Genomic DNA, 25,003 nt, shown 5'->3' on the forward strand with positions numbered 1-25,003 from the left:
TCACATAAATAACTTGAATCTGGCAAAAGTAATAATAAATAAAAGATCTATGAAAATGATTAAATGAAAGTCAGACATTGCTTTGTAACCATACTTCCACAGATTTTAAAAGAATAAAATAAAACTCATGAAATAGGCCTGGACAGAAATGATGGTATCCTTGAAAATAATGTGACAAAAGGGACATGTTAAATCAAGGTGTGTCCACTAATTAGCATCACAGGTGTCTACAATCTTGAAATCAGTGAGTGGGCCTGTGTATAGGGCTACAGATACTCACTGTGCTGTTTGGTGACATGGTGTGTATCACACTCAACATGGGCAAGAGGAAGTGAAGGAAAGAGTTGTCTCAGGAGAGTAGAAAGAAAATTATAGACAAACATGTTAAAGGTAAAAGTTATAAGACCATCTCCAAGCAGCTTGATGTTCCTGTGACTACAGTTGCACATATTATTTAGAAATGTAAGATCCATGGGACTGTAGCCAACTTCTCTGGATGTGGCCGCAGGAGGAAAATTGATGACAAATCAAACAGATGGATAATATGAATGGTAACAAAAGAGCTCAGAAAAACTTCTAAACAGATTAAAGGTGAAATTCAACCTCAAGGAACATCAGTGTCAGATCGCAATATCCATCGTTGTATGAGCCAAAGTGGACTTCATGAGAGACGACCAAGGAGGACATCATTGTTGAAAAAAAATCATAAAAAAGCCAGACTGGAATTTGCCAAATTTCATTTTGGCAAGCAACATAGCTTTTGGGAGAATTTCCTATGGACAGATGAGACAAAATGGAACATTTTGGCAAGGCACATCAGCTCTATGTTCACAGCCGGAAAAACAAAGCATATCAAGAAAAGAACACTGTGCCTACTGTGAAACATGGAGGAGGCTCTGTTATGTTCTTGGGCTGCTTTGCTGCATCTGGTACAGGGTGTCTAGAATCTGTGCAAGGTACAATGATATCTCAAGACTATCAAGGGATTCTAGAGAGAAATGTGCTGCCCAGTGTCATAAAGCTTGGTCTCAGTCGCAGGTGATGGGTTCTGCAAAAGGATAATGACCCAAAACACATTGTTAAAAACACCCAAGAATGGCTAAGAGGAAAACATTGGACTATTCTGAAGTGGCCTTCTATGAGCCCTGACCTAAATCTTATTGAGCATCTTTGGAAAGATCTGAAACATGCCGTCTGGAAAAGGCAACCTTCAAACATGAGACAACTGGAGCAGTTTGCTCTTAAGGAGTGGGCGAAATTACCTGTTGAGAGGTGCATAAGTCTCATTGACAGTTACAGGAATTGTTTGATTGCAATGATTGCCTCAAAAGGTTGTGCAACAAAATATTAAGTTAAGGTTACCATCATTTCTGTCCAGGCCTATTTCACAAGTTTTAATTTAAAAAAAAATTCTGTGGAAGCATGGCTGAAAAGCAATGTCGGACTTTCCTTTGTTCATTTTTATAGATTTTTTTTTTATTATTACTTTTATCAGATTCAAGTTATTTCTGTGACCATTGCGGGTTTTTCTGTCATTAAACGAGGGGTACCAACAATTTTGACCATGTGTGTAATTCAGCTGCAATCATCTAGTCTAATTCTTAAGCTTTCTTTTATTCAATAGTCTCTATCTGACTATAGCTGATTGTATTTATGTGGTTGTGCACATTATATATACCAAGTGTATTAAATACTGTGCAATTTCACTGGAGGGCGGAAGATGACTGTGCATAAAAAAGCATGATGACGTTCACTTAAGTTCAAAGGCCACGTGAAGCATTATGCAGCGCAAAACTGTAATCGACTTGCTGCAGTGCAGCCTTGTGTAACTTTGTTGCTATACTCTGGTATAATATAAATGCAGAATATTGGTGAGTGCCATTTTGTAATCTTAAATGGAGGAATTTGTAATTAGGTATATGGCATCATGAAGTACTATCATTGTCTGCAAGTATCATCTCTGAACTTCCTGAGCATTTGAGTGAAAATATTTGAGGTAGGGCAATAGTTTATGACTAGTGATGAGCGAACGTGCTTGGCACTACTCAGTACTCGCCCGAGTATCACTGTACTCGGTGTACTCAGCAAGCACAGAGCATTTCCAGGATTATTCGGCATGAGCTTGGGTCTCCGCCCTGCAATTTTGGAGCTCTTTAGATTGCCAATGAACATTCAGGGATTGTCTGTCATGAACTGTAATACCGCAGCCATCTTTGTTGTGGTATTACAGTGATTGGCTGGCCGCACTGTGTCATCAGGTCTATAAGAATTTAAATTTAAAAAAACTGACTGTCACATCGAAACATAGAATAAGTGTGAACAGGTGCTGAACCTAGAGTCGCCAACTCGTATATAGTCAAGTAAATAAGGCAGCACACTGCAGCGCTAAAACATGCAAACATGAAACATGAAAATTGAACTGCATTACTGCATTAGAAATATGAAAAAATGAGAGCGTTTAGCGCATAAACTGGCCAATTCATGTGTACCTGGTAGCCACATTAAATCATCTCTCGTATACCAGGACCTAGACATTCCTTTCCTCACTGAGAATAAATGTCTTCATCTGAATAAGAATCTACTGTGAATCCTCTTCTTAGACTATAATCTCTCTCTCTCTCTGTGGAGGGGTAATGATCTTGCTGCGATTAAAACACCTGTGGCACACCGCAGTTCAATTTTCATGTTTGCATGTTATGGCGCTGCAGTGTGCTGCCTTATTTATTTGACTGTAAACGAGTTGGTGACTCTACGTTCAGCACCTGTTCACACTTATTCTATTTTTGCATGTGATGGTCAGTTTTTTGAAATTTGTATTCATTAGCCTCCTGACTGAGCACTCCACCTTTTAGCCACAGGTGTTTTAATCACAGCAGGACCATTACCCCTCCACAGAGAGAGATTATAGTCTAAGAAGAGGATTCACAGTTGGTTCCCATTCAGATGAAGACGTTTATTCTCAGTGAGGAAAGGAATTTCTAAGTCCTGGTATAAGAGAGATGCCTTAATGTGGCTACCAGGTACACATGAATTGGCCAATTTATGCGCTAAATGCTCTCATTTTTTCATATTTCTAATGCAGTAATGCAGTTCAATTTTCATGTTTCATGTTTGCATGTTATTGCGCCGCAGTGTGTTACCTTATTTACTTGATCAGGTCTATAAGAGACCTGACGCCGCCCTGCTTGGTGCATTCAGCTTCCAACTCAGCAAGTGTAGGGAGAGCTGCTGCTGAGATCGGGTAAGATTAGTTCTTTTATTAGTTAGTGTGGGTCTACCATCACAGAATCCACAAATCCAGATAAACCAACAGTCCTTTTTAGGGCTAATTAGGGGGTATATTGATTTCAGCGCTAGGTAGGCAGGGGAGTCTATGTGCGCATATCCACATCAATGCAAGGCATGCAGGCACTGTATGTGAGTATATAGATCTCCCTGCATACTGTATATCAAGAGGGTCCATTACTGTCTGCTGCTACCTATTTTATATACACCTAGCTGCAGGTATCTTTGGCTAGGATTAATTTTTTTTGGCACATGAATCCTGCTAATTTGATTGCAAAGCAATCCAGGGCCCCCTTTTTTCTACATTCATTTGTTTGGTCACACTGCAGACTATAGCCAGGTCATTTAATAGAACAGCGTGAAAATCTAGCAATTTAAAACTGCCTTTTTTGTCCCAGGCATCAGATGTGAATATGCAGAAAATTCTGGCCTTTTTTTTGCACTGTAGTATTTTTTGGAGTATCTTACAACATTTTTCGACACCATTTTGCTGACCAAAAAATCTTTGGCCAAAAAATATTTAGCTACAGTTCTTATATTTATCACTGTGTTTTGTACGCTACACACATCGCATATCATTACTCTAAAATGTTACAATTTTAGTACCTCAACTTTTTTTTAGTGTCATAGCCTACTTATTGACACAATTATGGTGTCCCCCAAAAATCCAGGCCACATATTTAACAGTGCTCTATCTCTGTCAGATGGCAGATCTATCTGTGCTCTACAAATAGTTGCTTTTCAGGCCTACATTCCACTTTTTTTGCTCTGTTACCCTAGGTCTATACAGTATTTTGGGGTAAAAAAAAATAAAAAAAAACTCCAGGCCACATATTGAAAAGTGTGATCTCTCCGTCAGATGCCAGATCTATCTGTGCTCTCCAAACAGTTGCTTTTCAGGCCTATATTCCATTTTTTGGGCTGCCCGCTACCCTAGGTCTATACACTATTTTGGGGTAAAAAATAAAAAATGCAGGCCATGTATTGAACAGTCTGTTAATTCCGTCAGACTCCTGGTCTATCTGTGCTCTCCAATTAGTTGCTTTTCAGACCTACATTCCACTTTTTTGGCAGTATGCTACCCTAGCTCAAAACACAATTTTGGGATGAAAAATAAAAAAATACAGGCCAAATATTGAACAGTCTGGTATCTCTGTGACACACCTCATCTATCTGTGGCCTACAAATCGTGTCATTAAATTAAAGTCAAGGCTTACATTCACCTTTTCATGAAAATGGGCAAGGCGTGTGGCAAGGGATGGGGAAGTGGATGTGATGGTGCATGCAGAGGTCGACGCCGTGGGCAAGCTGAAAGTGGGCCACAACAAACACCCACATCTTCTCGGGACAGATTCCTGTCAGAATTCATAGGGCACTGCAGAAAAGCACTTTTGACATGAGAGTAGCATGAAAAGGTAGTTGGTTGGATGGCGGATAATGCTTCCAGTCACTTTTCCACCACCACCAGCACTCTGTCTTCCACACTGTCAAGTCTGAGTAGCAGTGGCTCTGGACAGCATATTCCTCACCCTGATCCTCCTTCCTCCTACCATGCTGAGTGCCCTGAGGCAACTGATCCAACACTTGGACACTCCGAAGAGTTGTTCACTTTTCCATTTATCGATTCTGGCCTTTCTCCCGGTCCATTTGAAGCAAGGCAAGATGAGATTCCATGTAGCGATTCCCAAATATTTTAGCAGCCACGGTCACACCAAGGCGATGATGGGAAAGTGTCACAAGAGGTGGACAATGATGAGACACAATTGCCAGAATGTCAGGAGGAGGACAGGAGGAGGACCAGAGTGCGGAAGTGGAAGAAGAGGTGGTAGATGATATAGTAACTGACCCAACCTGGCAGGAGGACATGCAGAGCGAGGACAGCAGCACACAGGGAAAAAGGCGTAGCACCCCAACAGGCAGGAAGATGCAGTGTGGTGGCCGCAGACTGTTCCACACAACACCAACATGACGGAAGTTGCCACGATTCTGGTTGTTTTTTAAAGACTCTGCCGATAACCCCCAAAAGGCCATTTGCAAAACCTGCCATGCCTGCATCAGCAGGGGTAGCAAAACTACCAGCCTGACCACCACCAGCATGATCAGGCACATGGCAGCAAAGCACTCGACTTTGTGGGCCAAACCCCAGGCACCAGTAACAGTGGCTGCGGGTAATACCACTCGTTCTTCCACTGTTGTGCGTGAAAGCCAATCCCCTGTCCATGATGCATGTGAAGATACCTCCTGTCCAGCACCTGCCATTACCCAGACTCAACTAGAACCATCATCGAGCAAGTCCATGTCCTTGTTCTAGTGCAGCCTTCATTTGTCCATACCACAGTCATTGGAACATAAGCGGAAGTACACCTCCAACGCCCCACAGGCCACAGTACTAAATTCACCAATTTCTCTTTTGTTTGCTCTAGAAATGTTGCCTTTTAGGCTTGTGGAGATGGAAGTTTTCTGCAACCTAAGAGAGGCGATATTCAGTCCCCAGCCACCACTATTTCTCCCAGTGTGCTGTCCCAGCATTACACAAGCATGTGTCCCACAACATTAGCTGTGCCCTCAACAATGCTGTTACTGGTAAAGTCCACCTAACCATAGACACGTGGACAAGTGCTTGTGGGCAGGGATGGTACATCTCGCTGTTGGCACACTGAGTTAACATAGTGGAAGCCGGGACACAGTTGGATCTTGGCATGGTGCACGTCCTCCCAACCCCAAGGATTGCAGGCCCTACATCAATCAGGGTTGCCCCCACAGTCTACAGCTTTTGCACCTCCTATCCTGCCTCCTCTTCAGCCTCCATCTCCAAAAGTAGCAGATCAGTCACAAGCTGGAAGTACTGCAGCAATGCCTCAGCCAAGCAGGTGACAAACTGCACAATGCTGAAGAGTTGTGGACAGCTCTGAAAGAGCAGTCAGATCTGTGTCTGACTGTTATGACCTGGTGGTGAGGACAATAATGGACCTGGTGGTTAAGAGCACACGGAATGACCTGATAGTTACTAATAATACAGGACAAGCTCTGAGACGTGGGAACTCTGCTGACCGCAATCCCTAATCCTATCACACACACTAGAAATAGCCGTGGAGCGCTCCTGACGCTCCCTAGGCGCCTCGTCACAGCCTAAGGAACTAGCTAGCCCTAAAGATAGAAAAATAAAGCCTACCTTGCCTCAGAGAAATTCCCCAAAGGAACAGGCAGCCCCCCACATATAATGACTGTGAGTTAGGATGAAAATTACAAACACAGAGATTAAATAGATTTAGCAAAGTGAGGCCCGACTTACTGAACAGGAAAGGTAACTTTGCGGTCAGCACAAAAAACTACAAAAAGACCACGCAGAGGGCGCAAAAAGACCCTCCGCACCGACTCACGGTGCGGAGGCGCTCCCTCTGCGTCCCAGAGCTTCCAGCAAGCAAGACAAAAATCAAAATAGCAAGCTGGACAGAAAAAATTGCAAACAGAGAAAAACAGGCAGGAACTTAGCTTCTGCTGGGAAGACAGGTCACAAGAACGATCCAGGAGCGAACTAGACCAATACTGGAACATTGACAGGTGGCATGGAACAAAGATCTAGGTGGAGTTAAATAGAGCAGCCAGCTAACGAATTAACCTCGTCACCTGTGGAAGGAAGCAGAAGCAGCAGCTCCACTCACAGCCAGCAGAGGAAGCCCATGGACAGAACCAGCCGAAGTACCATTCATGACCACAGGAGGGAGCTTAACAACAGAATTCACAGCATCTGACACCGCTGAACCTACAGACAGGCATGGTCATGTGTGACAATGGCCGGAACCTGGTGGTGACACTGAGTCAAGGCGAGCTAACACACGTACCTTGCCTGGCCCATGTGCTTAACCTCATTGTTCACTGTTTTCTCAAAACCTACCCGGAGCTGCCGAATCTGCTTATGAAAATACGCAGACTGTGTGCCCATTTTAGAAAGTCAGCTACAGCTTCAGCCGCCCTTGCGGTGCTTCAGCTGCGTTTGCAGCTTCCGGCTCCCCGATTGGTGTGTGATGTCCCCACACGTTGGAACTCTACACTGCATATGTTGGAAACGATTTGTGAGCAGAAGAGGGCAGTTGTTGACTATCAGCATCAACTATCAGCATCAACAAGGATGTTGTTATTCAGTTCAGACTCCACACATAAGACCTCAGGAGTGGACATGGATGTCAGATATCTATACCATCCTGCAAAACTTTGAGGAGTCCACCAATATGATAAGCGGTGATGACATGATAATTGGCATCACCATCCCACTTCTATGCATTCTGGAAAGCTCTCTGCTCACAATAAAGAGGATGCATTGCAGGCGGATCAGGAGGACATGGAGCAAGGAACCATGCAGGGTGATTACACACAACCCAGCCTCATGTCATCCCAACATGGATTGGTTGACAATGCGGAAGAAGAGGAGGAGGAAGAACAGGAGCTACTTTCATGTGGTATAGACGGTACTACAAGTACAACTGTCATACCATCTGTTCAGTGTAGATGGCCTGAGGATAGGGAAGAGGAGGAGGATACCTTGGTCACTCGTCCTGTTGTTGAAGACACGGAAGGCTTTCCTTTTACCAGTCTGGCATGCACTGGCTGACTTTATGATGTGCTGCCTTTCCCGTGACCCTAGTATTGTAAAAACGCATTTAGACCCACGCTACAAGGAGCACTTTCAATCTCTTGTTCCAGAGGCAGACAGGTGTACTAAAATGGTGCAGTACCAGAGGGCCATTGCTGCGTAATTATTAAAAAAATTCCCATCTGAAAACGCTGGCTGTGGATGCTTTGGACAACCAAGGAGTACAGGCGAGAGAGACACAACTCCAATCCAGCAGTGGCAGGGCAATATTGGCAAAGTTCTGGGACAGTTTCCTCAGACCCCCCTATCGCCCTGGCCTGGAGGTGCGGGGTAATGTCACAGGGAATGGAATGTTTGGGAAGATGGTGAGAGAGTACCTTACTGACCGTACCAACATCCTCCGTTATTCTGTGCCTTTAAATTATTGGGTATCCAAACTGGACACGTCTCATGAACTGGCTCTTTACACTTTGGAGGTCCTAGCCTGCCCTGCCGCTAGGACCTCCAAAGTGTAAAGAGCCAGTTCATGAGACATGTCCAGTTTGGATACCCAATAATTTAAAGGTACAGAATAACGGAGGATGTGGGTTTTTAGTGCTGCTGGTGGAATTATAACAGATAATTGCTTTCGCCTGTCAAATGAAAATACAGACAGGCTGACTGTTATAAAAATGAACAAGGGCTGGATTGGGCAAGACTTCTCTATATCATCAAATGACAGCGAAACATAACCTCCAATACAGTGTATTTTTGGAGGTGTATTCCCATGCACCTGTTCACACCCACACATGGGTATACTTATCCTGATTTTGGCTATTTTGTGTCCTCCTCCTCCTTCTCCTCCTTCTTCTCATCATCCACCACCACTAAAACAGGAGGGTGAACTTGTTCTGTGATGCTGCAGCCAGTCTATTTTTTTCAAGGGTGTCTATGAGGCCTGTAAAAAAAAATTACAAAATGTACCCCCCTGAGGAAATGTTTGTCAGCTCATGCACTTAGTGTATGGGCATTCCAAGTATAGAAGACTTTCTCCTTTAAATTGGGAAAACAAAACATTCATAGTATGACAAAGGTGTTTATGATGGCCATAAACAAATTTAAAAAAAAAATTACACCCCATGGGGAAATGTTTGTCAGCCGATGCACTTAGTGTATGGACATTCCAAGTGTAGGTGAAGTGCTCCTTTGTAATGTGAACTTTTTTTTTATGAGACCCTCCTCCACGTTTCTTCCAAGGGGGATTGTGATGCGTGCAAATTATAGCCAGGCATTGCATTCACTTCATGGACAAAATTTATGGTAATAAAAAAATAAATAATGGGAACTTTTGTTTCATGTGGCCATCCAGTATGGGTCCAGTACGTGGTTTCAAAGGGTTTTTGGAATTCATGTAACATTGGTGCAGGGCAAGTCTTGCTTTCAATGCATAAGCAAACAGTGTGGGAGACACTTTCTTCTAATGGGAACAATTTTTTCATGAGGCCCTCAAGCTCGTCTGCTGAAACGGTTATTGGGGTGCATGTATCTTTGGGGCAGGCCTTGCATTCAATGCATGAGCAAACAGTATGGGAGACACACTTTCTTCTAATGGGAACAATTTTGCCTTGAGGCCCTCAAGTACATCTGCTGAAATGGTTATTGGACTGCATGTAACTTTGGGGTATGCCATGCCTTGCATTGAATGCAACTTTTTTTCAGGAGGCCATCCTGTACATCTCGTGAAAGGGGTATTGGGATGTGTCCTAATTTTTGGCAGCCCAACCACTCACTGCATAGGCAATAACAGTATAGGAGATCCACTGTTTAATGGCCCTTTAAGAAGATTAATGTCGCGTGATGCCCCTCTAAAAATAGGCTCTGTGACATTAAAGGCCCCTTCACATTAAGCCACGCTGCAGCGATACCGACAACGATCCGGATCGCTGCAGCGTCGCTGTTTGGTCGCTGGAGAGCTGTCACACAGACCGCTCTCCAGCGACCAACGATGCCGGTAACCAGGGTAAACATCGGGTAACTAAGCGCAGGGCCGCGCTTAGTAACCCGATATTTACCCTGGTTACCATCCTAAAAGTAAAAAAAACCAAACACTTCATACTTACCTACAGCCGTCTGTCCTCCAGCGCTGTGCTCTGCACTCCTCCTGTACTGGCTGTGAGCACAGCAGCCGGAAAGCAGAGCAGTGACGTCACCGCTCTGCTTTCCGGCTGACCGACGCTCACAGCCAGTACAGGAGGAGTGCAGAGTGTTCTGGACTTTATTCAGCAACCAACGATCTCCCAGCAGGGGCCTGATCGTTGGTCGCTGTCACACATAACGATTTCATTAACGATATCGTTGCTACGTCACAAAAAGCAATGATATCGTTATCAATATCGTTATGTGTAAAGGTACCTTAAGAGTCCCTCATAAATGAAACAAGATGTGTCTCCTTATGTGTCACACACCACATGTTCAATGACAATGACAAAGAGATTGTTATCACATTCAGTATGCAAGATTTACATCTAAAAGATTCCTGCAGCTCCTGCGATGTTTATATAGGCCTCCTGGCAGCCCACTAGACCATTTTTCTTCTTGCCTTTTCATCAATTTTTGAGGGATGTTCAACTCTAGGTAATGTGATGTTGTGCCAAATTTAAGCCACTTCTTGATGACGTATTCTAATGCTTTGGAAATATTTTTTGTACTCTTCTCCTTATTGATAGTTTTCAACAATGATATCACTTTGCTGTGTTGTAAGCTGTTTACAGACCATGGCTTTTGCTGTACAGTGAAACACTAACAAAATGTCAGGAAAATCCTACTAGATGGGGTTTATATGGGCTTAATCAAAATCACTTTCAATGATGGCAACTGTATAATGTAATGACTACTACTGAATCCACAACCATATCCTCCGTTATAAGAGGGTGTTCGCACTTATACAACCACATTATTTCAGTTAGTTTTTAAATGCAATTGTACAGATTGTGGGCGACATTAAAGGTGGAAAAATTCCTAAAATGATTCTTCTTTGTATGAATTTTTTTAAATGACAAAAACCTGGCATATTACCAGAGGTATGTAAACTTTATATATACACACTGAATATTATTATATATATGAGTATTGCCCTGAGGTGTAACATCAGATTCTTTACTTCTACAGAGCCCGATGTCGTCATAGATCTGAGAACATTATATATCAGCACCACTTCTATAACTTTAGGCTGGCAAATACGAAATGGAAATGTCACTTTCTACCTGATAGAGATGTCAGGTCCTGTCTCTGTGTATTTTCAGACATCTATAAATGAGTCTGTTATTACAAATCTTACACCAGGAAATTTATACTCATTCCGAGTATTTGCTGTTGTTGGTGAATCTAAGGTGCAAGGAAATGGCTTAGATATATCAGCTAATACTAGTAAGTAGAGTTGAGCGACCTTGACCTTTTTAGAGTCGAGCCGGGTTTTGCGAAACCCGACTATGTCCAAAGTCGGGTCGAGTGAAATCGGCCGATTATGACGTAAAGTCGGGATCGACCGAAACACGAAACCCAATGCAAGTCAATGGGGCAGCATAGTCGGCAGTGAGTGGGGGCCAGGAAAACACCTAGAGTACCCATTTTAATGTCAAAACCATCCATTCTTCTTAATGAAGCTTGTCAAGCGTAATTTACCTTATAATAATTGGAAGGCATTTGAAATTGGGGGTCATTTGGCTAAAGTTGTGGGGGGTAGGGCTGGTTCAAGTAATTAGTGGGCCCAGGAAATCTGGACCACGTCACGGCAGTGGAGCAGGGAGAGGTAAGTATTTCAACTTTGCAAGTGCTGTGAACCTGAGCAAGCAGGGGGGGCCCACTCGTTGGCATTGGCACTGGCACAGGGCCCCTCAAAGTACAGCGGTGTGTTTGCACGGCGGGGGCGCCTCCCACCGGCAGCAACACTTTTGCGTACTATGAGAGGCCCTGTGCCAGTGACGTCGCCAACTAGTATTCCTCCCCCCACCTGATGAAGGAACCTGCACTTTCATCTGCACCTTCCTCTTTGTCCCCGTGTAAGGTGGTATGGTATGCGGGAAGAGCAACCTGACTTTCAGCAGGGTCACAATGTTGTTGTGTAGCGTGCACGGGGAATGTTGCGTTATGGGTCAATGTACCAGCAGACTCATCTATCACTGGCTGGGCAATGGGCACGATGAAGTGGAAACACAGATATAGGCCCAAAGAAGAAAGTGGGCTAAATGCAGTTCAAAATTGGTAACACAGGAATAACCAGGGGGCATTGCAGTGGAGGACAACTGGAATGAGAGGCTGACACAGAGAGTAGGGCCAAATCAGTAAGTAGTCGAAATGCAGTTCAAAATTGGCAACCGTAGTAAACAGGCGGCACAGCTTTGTTCAGTGGAGGAGAACAGCAAGGAGTGGCAGACACCGATAGTAGGCCCCAACCCAACTAGTAGGCCAAATGCAGTCTAACATTAACAACTACTTAACGAGAGGCTGAAAATGGAATTTTAGGACAGGAAACCAGGAGAACAGCAAGGAGTGGCAGACACCGATAGTAGGCCCCAAACCAACTAGTACGCCAAATGCAGTTGTTCCATTTAACCACAATTTAATGAGAGCCTGAAGATAGAAGCTCAGGAAAGGCAACCTGGGGAACACCTTGGAGTGTAACACACCATCTCTCTCCACCCCATACCCATTTTGTAGGCCTAATGCTGTGTACTTTTCTACAACTACTAAACGAGAGTCGGAAGACCGAAGCAATGGCAAGGAAACCTGGGGAACACCTTGGAGTGTAACACACCATCTCTCTCCACCCCATACCCAATTTGTAGGCCTAATGCAGCCTACTTTCCGACACCTACTAAACGAGAGCATGAAGATCGAAGTTCAGGAAAGGCAACCTGGGGAACACCTTGGAGTGTAACACACCATCTCTCTCCACCCCATACCCATTTTTTAGGCCTAATGCAGTGTACTTTTCTACAACTACTAAACGAGAGTCGGAAGACCGAAGCAATGGCAAGGAAACCTGGGGAACACCTTGGAGTGTAACACACCATCTCTCTCCACCCCATTCCCCATTTTTTAGGCCTAATGCAGCCTACTTTCCGACACCTACTAAACGAGAGCATGAAGATCGAAGCTCAGGAAAGGCAACCTGGGGAACACCTTGGAGTGTAACACACCATCTCTCTCCACCCCATACCCATTTTGTAGGCCTAATGCTGTGTACTTTTCTACAACTACTAAACGAGAGTCGGAAGACCGAAGCAATGGCAAGGAAACCTGGGGAACACCTTGGAGTGTAACACACCATCTCTCTCCACCCCATACCCAATTTGTAGGCCTAATGCAGCCTACTTTCCGACACCTGCTAAACGAGAGCATGAAGATCGAAGCTCAGGAAAGGCAACCTGGGGAACACCTTGGAGTGTAACACACCATCTCTCTCCACCCCATACCCAATTTGTAGGCCTAATGCAGCCTACTTTCCGACACCTACTAAACGAGAGCATGAAGATCGAAGCTCAGGAAAGGCAACCTGGGGAACACCTTGGAGTGTAACACACCATCTCTCTCCACCCCATACCCATTTTTTAGGCCTAATGCAGTGTACTTTTCTACAACTACTAAACGAGAGTCGGAAGACCGAAGCAATGGCAAGGAAACCTGGGGAACACCTTGGAGTGTAACACACCATCTCTCTCCACCCCATTCCCCATTTTTTAGGCCTAATGCAGCCTACTTTCCGACACCTACTAAACGAGAGCATGAAGATCGAAGCTCAGGAAAGGCAACCTGGGGAACACCTTGGAGTGTAACACAACCTCTCTCTACACCACGAAAGGGCTGATTCTTAGGAAGGAAGGCTGTTGTAAATAAGCATTGCGCGTCCGAGGGTGATTATATTCTTATTCGGTATCTACTCACCCTCGGACGCGCCATGCTTCTTGATTTGTAATTAATGTTTATTTGCAATGTGCTTTTGACTTACTCAATTATTTTTTTAATTATTGATTTTATTAAATCAATAGTTTAACATCTTATTGGAAATAATTTAAAGGAGACGCGACAGGACAACACTCGGTGGATGCCATATCTGTGTTAACAACTCCAAAAAACTTTCAGTTAACTTCTTGCAGGAGAAAGAAATTGTAGCTGTTGGACCTTTGTAGTACAGTTCCAGATATTTGTTGTGTGTTTGTTTTGATAGTTAAAATGTCTGCATTTGAGATCTCAACACGATCTTATTTTTTATAATCAAATTAATTTTTTTTATATTTAATGATGTTGGTTCAAGGGGTACACGGGCAGCAATAGACAGGTCAGTGGAGGCCTAGTGGAAGGAGTGACGGCAGACAGGCATCAAAGGCCTAACATTGGGCTGGCTGTAGGCAAGTTAAAATTGGTTCCAGGGGAACACGGCCATCAGTGGCCTGGTCAGTGTAGTTGTAGTTGAAAGAACGGGACGCAGACAGGCTTCGAAGGCCTAACATAATAACATAGGGCTGGCTGTAGGCAAGTTAAAATTGGTTCCAGGGGAACACGGCCATCAGTGGCCTGGTCAGTGTAGTTGTAGTTGAAAGAACGGGACGCAGACAGGCTTCGAAGGCCTAACATAACAAACTTGGGCTGGCTGTAGGCACTTTAAAATTTTTTCCAGGGGTACATGGGCAGCAGTGTATGGTCAGTGGAAGTCTAGTGGAATGAGTGACCGCAGACAGGCTTCCAAGGCCTAACATAACAAACTTGGGCTGGCTGTAGGCACTTTTAAATTGGTTCCAGGGGTACACGGGCAGCAGTGGTCTGGTCAGTGGAAGTCTAGTGGAAGGAGTGACCGCAGACAGGCTTCCAAGGCCTAACATTACAAACTTGGGCTGGCTGTAGGCACTTTTAAATTGGTTCCAGGGGTACACGGGCAGCAGTGGTCTGGTCTGTGGAAGTCTAGTGGAAGGAGTGACCGCAGACAGGTTTCGAAGGCCTAACATAACAAACTTGGGCTGGCTGTAGGCACTTTTAAATTGGTTCCAGGGGTACACGGGCAGCAGTGGTCTGGTCAGTGGAAGTCTAGTGGAAGGAGTGACCGCATACAGGCTTCCAAGGCCTAACATTACAAACTTGGGCTGGCTGTAGGCACTTTTAAATTGGTTCCAGGGGTACACGGGCAGCAGTGGTCTGGTCTGTGGAAGTCTAGTGGAAGGAGTGACCGCAGACAGGCTTCGAAGGCCTAACATAACAAACTTGGGCTGGCTGTAGGCACTTTTAAATTGGTTCCAGGGGTACACGGGCAGCAGTGGTCTGGTCAGTGGAAGTCTAGTGGAAGGAGTGACCGCAGACAGGCTTCCAAGGCCTAACATTACAAACTTGGGCTGGCTGTAGGCACTTTTAAATTGGTTCCAGGGGTACACGGGCAGCAGTGGTCTGGTCTGTGGAAGTCTAGTGGAAGGAGTGACCGCAGACAGGCTTCGAAGGCCTAACATAACAAACTTGGGCTGGCTGTAGGCACTTTTAAATTGGTTCCAGGGGTACACGGGCAGCAGTGGTCTGGTCAGTGGAAGTCTAGTGGAAGGAGTGACCGCAGACAGGCTTCCAAGGCCTAACATTACAAACTTGGGCTGGCTGTAGGCACTTTTAAATTGGTTCCAGGGGTACACGGGCAGCAGTGGTCTGGTCTGTGGAAGTCTAGTGGAAGGAGTGACCGCAGACAGGCTTCGAAGGCCTAACATAACAAACTTGGGCTGGCTGTAGGCACTTTTAAATTGGTTCCAGGGGTACACGGGCAGCAGTGGTCTGGTCAGTGGAAGTCTAGTGGAAGGAGTGACCGCAGACAGGCTTCCAAGGCCTAACATAACAAACTTGGGCTGGCTGTAGGCACTTTTAAATTGGTTCCAGGGGTACACGGGCAGCAGTGGTCTGGTCTGTGGAAGTCTAGTGGAAGGAGTGACCGCAGACAGGCTTCGAAGGCCTAACATAATAAACTTGGGCTGGCTGTAGGCACTTTTAAATTGGTTCCAGGGGTACACGGGCAGCAGTGGTCTGGTCTGTGGAAGTCTAGTGGAAGGAGTGACCGCAGACAGGCTTCGAAGGCCTAACATAACAAACTTGGGCTGGCTGTAGGCACTTTTAAATTGGTTCCAGGGGTACACGGGCAGCAGTGGTCTGGTCAGTGGAAGTCTAGTGGAAGGAGTGACCGCAGACAGGCTTCCAAGGCCTAACATAACAAACTTGGGCTGGCTGTAGGCACTTTTAAATTGGTTCCAGGGGTACACGGGCAGCAGTGGTCTGGTCTGTGGAAGTCTAGTGGAAGGAGTGACCGCAGACAGGCTTCGAAGGCCTAACATAATAAACTTGGGCTGGCTGTAGGCACTTTTAAATTGGTTCCAGGGGTACACGGGCAGCAGTGGTCTGGTCAGTGGAAGTCTAGTGGAAGGAGTGACCGCAGACAGGCTTCAAAGGCCTAACATAACAAACTTGGGCTGGCTGTAGGCACTTTTAAATTGGTTGCAGGGGTACACGGGCAGCAGTGGTCTGGTCAGTGGAAGTCTAGTGGAAGGAGTGACCGCAGACAGGCTTCGAAGGCCTAACATAACAAAATTGGGCTGGCTGTAGGCACTTTTAAATTGGTTCCAGGGGTACATGGGCAGCAGTGTATGGTCAGTGGAAGTCTAGTGGAAGGAGTGACGGCAGACAGTCTTCGAAGGCCTAACATAACAAAATTGGGCTGACTGTAGGCACTTTTAAATTGGTTCCAGGGTAACACGGCCAGCAGTGGCCTGGTCAGTGTAGTAGTTGTAGAAAGAAGGGACCGCAGACAGGCTTCGAAGGCCTAACATAACAAAAATGTCAAAACAATGGTATTGTCAGTGCCAGGCATTGAAGGATGTCAGCGCCTAGACTACACATTGGTGAAGCTGTGAGAGATAATTTTGCTAGTGGTAGAGCACTGTTTGAGCTGGGGGGGGGAACTGTCTTGTGGCCGGCGGTACAGGCACAGGGCCCCTCATATTACAACGGTGTGTCTGACGTTGGGTGCGCACCACCACCGCCAGAGACACTTTATTGTACTATGAGGGACCCAGTGGCAGTGCCGTCGACCAAAAGCGGCCACACCCACCTCTTCAGACAAACAGCACTCTAAAGGGTCCAAGCGCAAAGTGACGATAGCACGGCCCCGTGTGGGGAGTTTGGCCATTTCGTGAGGTGGAAACATGTCGTATGCTGGACAATCAGGTGAAGAAAATTACGAGATTGGAAAAGTCATTCAGAATAGTCCACAGGCAAGACCTTTTCATAGGAAAGCTAGGTGTCAGCCGGGCAGGGTGGGGCAAAAGATTTTGAAATCCAGTTGTGGTTCATTTTAATGAAGGTTAGATCATCTACATTTTGGGTAGCCAGACGAGTCCTTTTTTCTGTTAGTATTGAACCTGCAGCACTGAATACTCTTTCTGATAGGACACTAGCTGCCGGGCAAGCAAGCTCCTGCAATGCATATTCTGCCAATTCTGGCCAGGTGTCTAATTTGGATGCCCAGTAATCAAATGGGAATGACGGTTGAGGGAGAACGTCGATAAGGGATGAAAAATAGTTTGTAACCATACTGGACAAATGTTGTCTCCTGTCACTTTGAATTGATGCTGCAGTACCTGTCCTGTCTGCGGTCATAGAAAAATCACTCCACAACCTGGTCAGAAAACCCCTCTGGCCAACGCCACTTCTGATTTCTGCCCCTCTAACACCTCTGGTCTGCTGGCCCCTGGAGCTCGTGTGAGAACGATCACGGGCGCTGTGTGCAGGGAATGCCAGAAGCAAACGGTCAACAAGAGTTGATTGTTTGGTTGCTAATATTAGTTCCAAGTTCTCATGTGGCATAATATTTTGCAATTTGCCTTTATAGCGAGGATCAAGGAGGCAGGCCAACCAGTAATCGTCATCGTTCATCATTTTTGTAATGCGTGTGTCCCTTTTGAGGATACGCAAGGCATAATCCGCCATGTGGGCCAAAGTTCCCGTTGTCAAATCTGCGGTTGTGCTTGGTTGAGGGGCAGTTGCAGGCAAATCTACGTCACTTGTGTCCCTCAAAAAACCAGAACCCGGCCTTGCCACGCCACCAATTTCCCGTGCCCCCGGGAAAGCTTCCTCATTAAAAATATACTCATCCCCATCATCCTCCTCATCCTCCACCTCCTCTTCGCCCGGTACCTCGTCATGTACACTGCCCTGACCAGACAATCGCTGACTGTCATCAAGGCTTTCCTCTTCCTCTGGTGCAGACGCCTGATCCTTTATGTGCGTCAAACTTTGCATCAGCAGACGCATTAGGGGGATGCTCATGCTTATTATGGCGTTGTCTGCACTAACCAGCCGTGTGCATTCCTCAAAACACTGAAGGACTTGACACATGTCTTGAATCTTCGACCACTGCACACATGACAACTCCATGTCTGCCATCCTACTGCCTGCCCGTGTATGTGTATCCTCCCACAAAAACATAACAGCCCGCCTCTGTTCGCACAGTCTCTGAAGCATGTGCAGTGTTGAGTTCCACCTCGTTGCAACGTCTATGATTAGGCGATGCTGGGGAAGGTTCAAAGAACGCTGATAGGTCTGCATACGGCTGGAGTGTACAGGCGAACGGCGGATATGTGCGCAAAGTCCACGCACTTTGAGGAGCAGGTCGGATAACCCCGGATAACTTTTCAGGAAGCACTGCACCACCAGGTTTAAGGTGTGAGCCAGGCAAGGAATGTGTTTCAGTTGGGAAAGGGAGATGGCAGCCATGAAATTCCTTCCGTTATCACTCACTACCTTGCCTGCCTCAAGATCTACAGTGCCCAGCCACGACTGCGTTTCTTGCTGCAAGAACTCGGACAGAACTTCCGCGGTGTGTCTATTGTCGCCCAAACACTTCATAGCCAATACAGCCTGCTGACGTTTGCCAGTAGCTGCCCCATAATGGGAGACCTGGTGTGCAACAGTGGCAGGTGCGGATGGAGTGTTTGTGCGACTGCGGTCTGTGGACGAGCTCTTGCTTCTGCAGGAGGACGAGGAGGAGGAGGAGGAGGAGGGGGTGCGAACGGCTACAGACAACTGTTTACTAGACCGTGGGCTAGGCAGAACTGTCCCAAACTTGCTGTCCCCTGTGGACCCTGAATCCACCACATTTACCCAGTGTGCCGTGATGGACACGTAACGTCCCTGGCCATGCCTACTGGTCCATGCATCTGTTGTCAGGTGCACCTTTGTGCTCACAGATTGCCTGAGTGCATGGACGATGCGCTCTTTAACATGCTGGTGGAGGGCTGGGATGGCTTTTCTGGAAAAAAAGTGTCGACTGGGTAGCTCGTAGCGTGGTACAGCGTAGTCCATCAGGTCTTTGAAAGCTTCGCTTTCAACTAACCGGTAGGGCATCATCTCTAACGAGATTAGTCTAGCTATGTGGGCGTTCAAACCCTGTGTACGCGGATGCGAGGCTAAGTATTTCCTTTTTCTAACCATAGTCTCATGTAGGGTGAGCTGGACTGGAGAGCTGGAGATCGTGGAACTAGCGGGGGTGCCGGTGGACATGGCAGACTGAGAGATGGTGGGAGATGGTATTGTTGCCGCCGGTGCCCTAGATGCAGTGTTTCCTACTACGAAACTGGTGATTCCCTGACCCTGACTGCTTTGGCCTGGCAAAGATACCTGCACAGATACAGCAGGTGGTGCGCTAAATGGTGGTCCTACACTGCCGGAAGGGATGTTGCGTTGATGACTAGCTTCATTGGCCGAGGGTGCAACAACCTTAAGGGACGTTTGGTAGTTAGTCCAAGCTTTCAAATGCATGGTGGTTAAATGTCTATGCATGCAACTAGTATTGAGACTTTTCAGATTCTGACCTCTGCTTAAGGAATAGAACATTTTTGACAGATGACTTTGCGCTGATCAATTGGATGTTGTTTAAAAAAATGCCAGACTGCACTCTTTCTAGCATCGGATACCTTTTCAGGCATTGCAGACTGAGCTTTAACCGGATGGCCACGCTGTCCTCCACCAGGTTTTGGCTTTGCCACGCGTTTTGGGCAAGATACGGGCCCGGCAGATGGAACCTGTGGCGATGTTGATGCCTGATGCGGCCCCTCCTCCTCCTCTGCTTCAGAACTGCTGCCGCCTGCACCCTGTTCCCCCAATGGCTGCCAATCGGGGTCAAGAACTGGTTCATCTAATAACTCTTCTTGTACCTCCTGCGCAACTTCGTCTGTGTCACCGTGTCATTCGGTGGTATAGCGTTCGTGATGGGGCAACATAGTCTCATCAGGGTCTGATTCTTGATCAGCACCCTGCGAGGGCAATGTTGTGGTCTGAGTCAAAGGACCAGCATAGTAGTCTGGCTGTGGCTGTGCGTCAGTGCACTCCATGTCAGATTCAACTTGTAATGGGCATGGACTGTTAACTGCTTCACTTTCTAAGCCAGGGACGGTATGTGTAAAGAGCTCCATGGAGTAACCCGTTGTGTCGCCTGCTGCATTCTTCTCTGTTGTTGTTTTTGCTGAAGAGGACAAGGAAGTGACTTGTCCCTGACCGTGAACATCCACTAACGACGCGCTGCTTTTACTTTTACCAGTTTCACGAGAGGAGGCAAAAGAGCTAGAGGCTGAGTCAGCAAGATAAGCCAAAACTTGCTCTTGCTGCTCCGGCTTTAAAAGCGGTTTTCCTAATCCCAGAAAAGGGAGCGTTCGAGGCCTTGTGTAGCCGGACGACGAACCTGGCTCCACAGCTCCAGACTTAGGTGCAATATTTTTTTCCCCACGACCACCTGATGCTCCACCACTACCACTACCCTCATTACCAGCTGACAATGAACGCCCCCGGCCACGACCTCTTCCACTAGACTTCCTCATTGTTTTAAAAACGTAACCAAACTAACGTTATTTGTTGCAGTCACACAACTTACACGGTGAGCTATAACTTCAGTATGATTTAGCTACCCCTTTACAGGTTGGTGAGACCACAGCGAAAATCAGGCCCAATGTTACACACTCTTTTTTTGGTGGCTGCAAATTAGAGAGATGCCCCACACGCAGGACTGTCACTGAAGCACAAATGTTAATATTAATGTCACACTATTATTTTTTTTTTATTTTTATTTTTTTCAGGAACACTTTAGAAACCCCCCAAAAAAAAAAAAATAGATTTTTGCAGGGAGAATTTAGAAAACAAATGTAACAAACTATATGCTTTCTATGGGCCACTGAGTGAGAGATGACGCACACAGGAATCAGGAGTGGCACACAAGCCCAGAGGCCAATATTTTTCTACCAATGATTGATGGAGTTATTTTCTCTGGTAGATTTTGGAACCCAAATCAAGGAAAAAAAATATAGGCTTTCTATGGACCACAATTGGAGAGAGAGAGAGAGAGAGAGAGAGAGAGATGGCACACCCAGGAGTCAAGACTGGCACACAAGCAGAAAGGCCAATATTAATCTCCCACTGTTTTTTTTGGTTGTTTTTTTTTTTTTTTTTTTCAGGGAGACTTTAGAAAAAAAAATAATAAAAAAAATATGATTTTATCAGGAAGAATTTAGAAACCAAATAAAATAAAATGATTTTTTCAGGGAGAATTTATAAAACAAATAAAACCAAAAATAGGCGTTCTATGGCCCACTGACTGAGAGATGACGCACCCAGGAGTCAAGACTGGCACACAAGCAGAAAGGCCAATATTAATCTCCCACTGTTTTTTTTTTTTTTTTTTCAGGGAGACTTTAGAAAAAAAAATAATAAAAAAAATATGATTTTATCAGGAAGAATTTAGAAACCAAATAAAATAAAATGATTTTTTCAGGGAGAATTTAGAAAACAAATAAAACCAAAAATAGGCGTTCTATGGCCCACTGACTGAGAGAGAGAGAGAGATGGCACGCTTAGTACTGGCACACAAGCCCAAAGGGCAATATTAATCTCCCTTTTTTTTTCAGGGAGAATTTCTAAAACCCAAAAAAAAAAAAAATAGTCTTTCTATGGCCCACTATTTGTGAGAGAGATGGGACACTCAGGACTGGCACAGATGGCACGCTCAGGACTGGCACAGAAGCCCAGAGGCCAATATTAATCTCCCTTTTTTTCTGGGAGAATTTATAAAACCAAAAAAATATTTAAATAGGCTTTCTATGGCCCACTATTTGTGAGAGAGATGGCACGCTCAGGACTGGCACAGATGGCACGCTCACAACTGGCACACAAGCCTAGAGGCCAATATTAATCTCCCTTTTTTCAGGGAAAATTTATAAAACCAAAAAAAAAATTAAATAGGCTTTCTATGGCCCACTATTTGTGAGAGAGATGGCACGCTCAGGACTGGCACAGATGGCACGCTCACAACTGGCACACAAGCCCAGAGGCCAATATTAATCTCCCTTTTTTCAGGGAAAATTTATAAAACCAAAAAAAAAATTAAATAGGCTTTCTATGGCCCACTATTTGTGAGAGAGATGGCACGCTCAGGACTGGCACAGATGGCACGCTCACAACTGGCACACAACCCCAGAGGCCAATATTAATCTCCCTTTTTTTCAGGGAGAATTTATAAAACCAAAAAAAAAAATTAAATAGGCTTTCTATGGCCCACTATTTGTGAGAGAGATGGCACGCTCAGGGCTGGCACAGATGGCACGCTCACAACTGGCACACAAGCCCAGAGGCCAATATTAATCTCCCTTTTTTCAGGGAAAATTTATAAAACCAAAAAAAAAATTAAATAGGCTTTCTATGGCCCACTATTTGTGAGAGAGATGGCACGCTCAGGACTGGCACAGATGGCACGCTCACAACTGGCACACAAGCCCAGAGGCCAATATTAATCTCCCTTTTTTTAAGGGAGAATTTATAAAACCAAAAAAAAAATTAAATAGGCTTTCTATGGCCCACTATTTGTGAGAGAGATGGCACGCTCAGGGCTGGCACAGATGGCACGCTCAGGACTGGCACACAAGCCCAGAGGCCAATATTAATCTCCCTTTTTTTCAGGGAGAATTTATAAAACCCCAAAAAAAATAAAATAGGCTTTCTATGGCCCACTATTTGTGAGAGAGATGGCACACTCAGGACTGGCACACAAGCCCAAAGGCCAATATTAATCTCCCACTGTATTTTTATCAGGGAGAATTTATACACCCCACAAAAAAAAATACAGAAAAATGAAAAGGCTTTCTATGGCCCACTATGTGAGAGAGATGGCACACACAGGGATGGCACTCTAGCAGAAATGCCAAATTGCCAATCTTAATCTCCCACCAAAAAAAAAAAAAACAGGGAATGTCCTACAATTACTATCTCCCTGCCTGCAGTAATCTCAGCCAGGTATGGCAGGCAGCTACTATCTCCCTGCCTGCAGTAATCTCAGCCAGGTATGGCAGGCAGCAATGAGTGGACTGATGCACAAATGAAATAAAAAGTGTGGACAAACAAAAAAGATAGCTGTGCAGAAAGGAAGGAACAAGAGGATTTGTGCTTTGAAAAAAGCAGTTGGTTTGCACAGCGGCGTACACACAGCAATGCAGCTAACAGGGAGCCTTCTAGGGCAGCCCAATGAGCTACAGCGCTGAGGGGAAAAAAAAAAAAAAAACTTCCACTGTCCCTGCACACCGAGGGTGGTGTTGGACAGTGCAAATCGCTGCAGCACAAGCGGTTTTGTGGTTAATGGACCCTGCCTAACGCTATCCCTGCTTCTGACAAAGCGGCAGCAACCTCTCCCTAAGCTCAGATCAGCAGCAGTAAGATGGCGGTCGGCGGGAACGCCTCTTTATAGCCCCTGTGACGTCGCAGACAGCAAGCTAATCACTGCAATGCCCTTCTCTAAGATGGTGGGGACCAGGACCTATGTCATCACGCTGCCCACACTCTGCGTTTACCTTCATTGGCTGAGAAATGGCGCTTTTCGCGTCATTGAAACGCGACTTTGGCGCGAAAGTCGCGTACCGCATGGCCGACCCCGCACAGGGGTCGGATCGGGTTTCATGAAACCCCGACTTAGCCAAAAGTCGGCGACTTTTGAAAATGTTCGACCCGTTTCGCTCAACCCTACTAGTAAGTATTGCTCATGCATCCTTTCGTCCATGTATTCATTCACACATCCATTTTTTCTTTTCTAGTTTAGTTTGTTAGATAGTTTATTAATAATTTGCAGACGATATGGGTATCGATAGATGACATTATTGCTCATAATATGTTTGATCATTCACATAACACTCTATGGTGCTGATTCATTAAGATTGGCATAGCACACAATTATGCTATACCAGTGGTGCAGAGGTAGAAGGTGTCGAATTCTTAAAAAGGTGCGTGCTACTTAATAAATTTGGCAGCCTCTCTTCAATGGCATGTACCTCCCTGCCCTGCACCCGAAATGCTACACCAATTAGAAACTGGAAAAGCATTTCTGGTGTACAAATGCCAACACTTTTGATTAGTTTGATGGGTTGGCATGGCCACATGCCATACTATCCCAGCTTTACCAATTTTGGCAGAGCTTATTCAACCTAATGTGAAAAGCGGCAAAAGTCGGAATATGTTTGAGCAAAAAATTTGCAACTTTTCCAAGTTTTCACGTTGGTTTTCTGGTGTAACAGCTTTGATGAATGGGCCTCTATGTCTGTGACACACAGAATAAGAGCTCCATGGGCAAGACATATATTTACTGGTAATATTAGTAGCTGATTACATCATTCATTAGCAAGAAAAGCTTCTTTTGTGACAAAAGTTATAGTTTTAAGAGATACTGTAATATATTGCTATCCAAACCTCCACTTCTCTCAGTGGGATCTATGACACAGACCTCTCATAGATCTCAGAGTGGGATCTTTGACACAGACCTCTTCCCATGCTAAGCAACCCAACCTCCTACATTGGTATCTATCCCTTTATCTTTCATCACCATCTCTCTCAGATACCTCCCATGGTCTCCTCACTATAGAGAGTACACATCATGGTCCCACCTGACTGCTTTCTATGGCCGATCTCAATGACTTACCCCAATAGCCTCTTTTCTCACTGACTTCTCCCAATGGCCTTATCTTTCACTGACTTCTCTCTATGCCACCCTCTATGCTTGACTCCTCCCCATGTCACCATCTCTAAAAGACATGAGACCTCATAACC

At 45.4% G+C, this 25,003-nt stretch overlaps 1 protein-coding gene across 2 annotated transcripts in view; it reads left to right on the top strand.

Annotated features, from left to right (window-relative positions):
• The window catches only part of LOC138638064 (tenascin-X-like), a 366,072-nt gene that overhangs the window by 295,194 nt on the left and 45,875 nt on the right, over positions 1–25,003 (top strand). Inside the window, exon 39 of one of the 2 annotated variants that reach the window (XM_069727035.1) lies at positions 11,024–11,281. The exons of the other annotated variant lie outside the window; for it this stretch is intronic. Coding sequence (XP_069583136.1) covers positions 11,024–11,281 — 258 coding nt within the window. The remainder of the gene's footprint in view (positions 1–11,023; positions 11,282–25,003) is intronic. 2 annotated transcript variants of the gene reach the window in all.

The sequence above is a fragment of the Ranitomeya imitator genome, chromosome 5, assembly GCF_032444005.1.
Source record: "Ranitomeya imitator isolate aRanImi1 chromosome 5, aRanImi1.pri, whole genome shotgun sequence".
Lineage (NCBI taxonomy): Eukaryota > Metazoa > Chordata > Amphibia > Anura > Dendrobatidae > Ranitomeya > Ranitomeya imitator.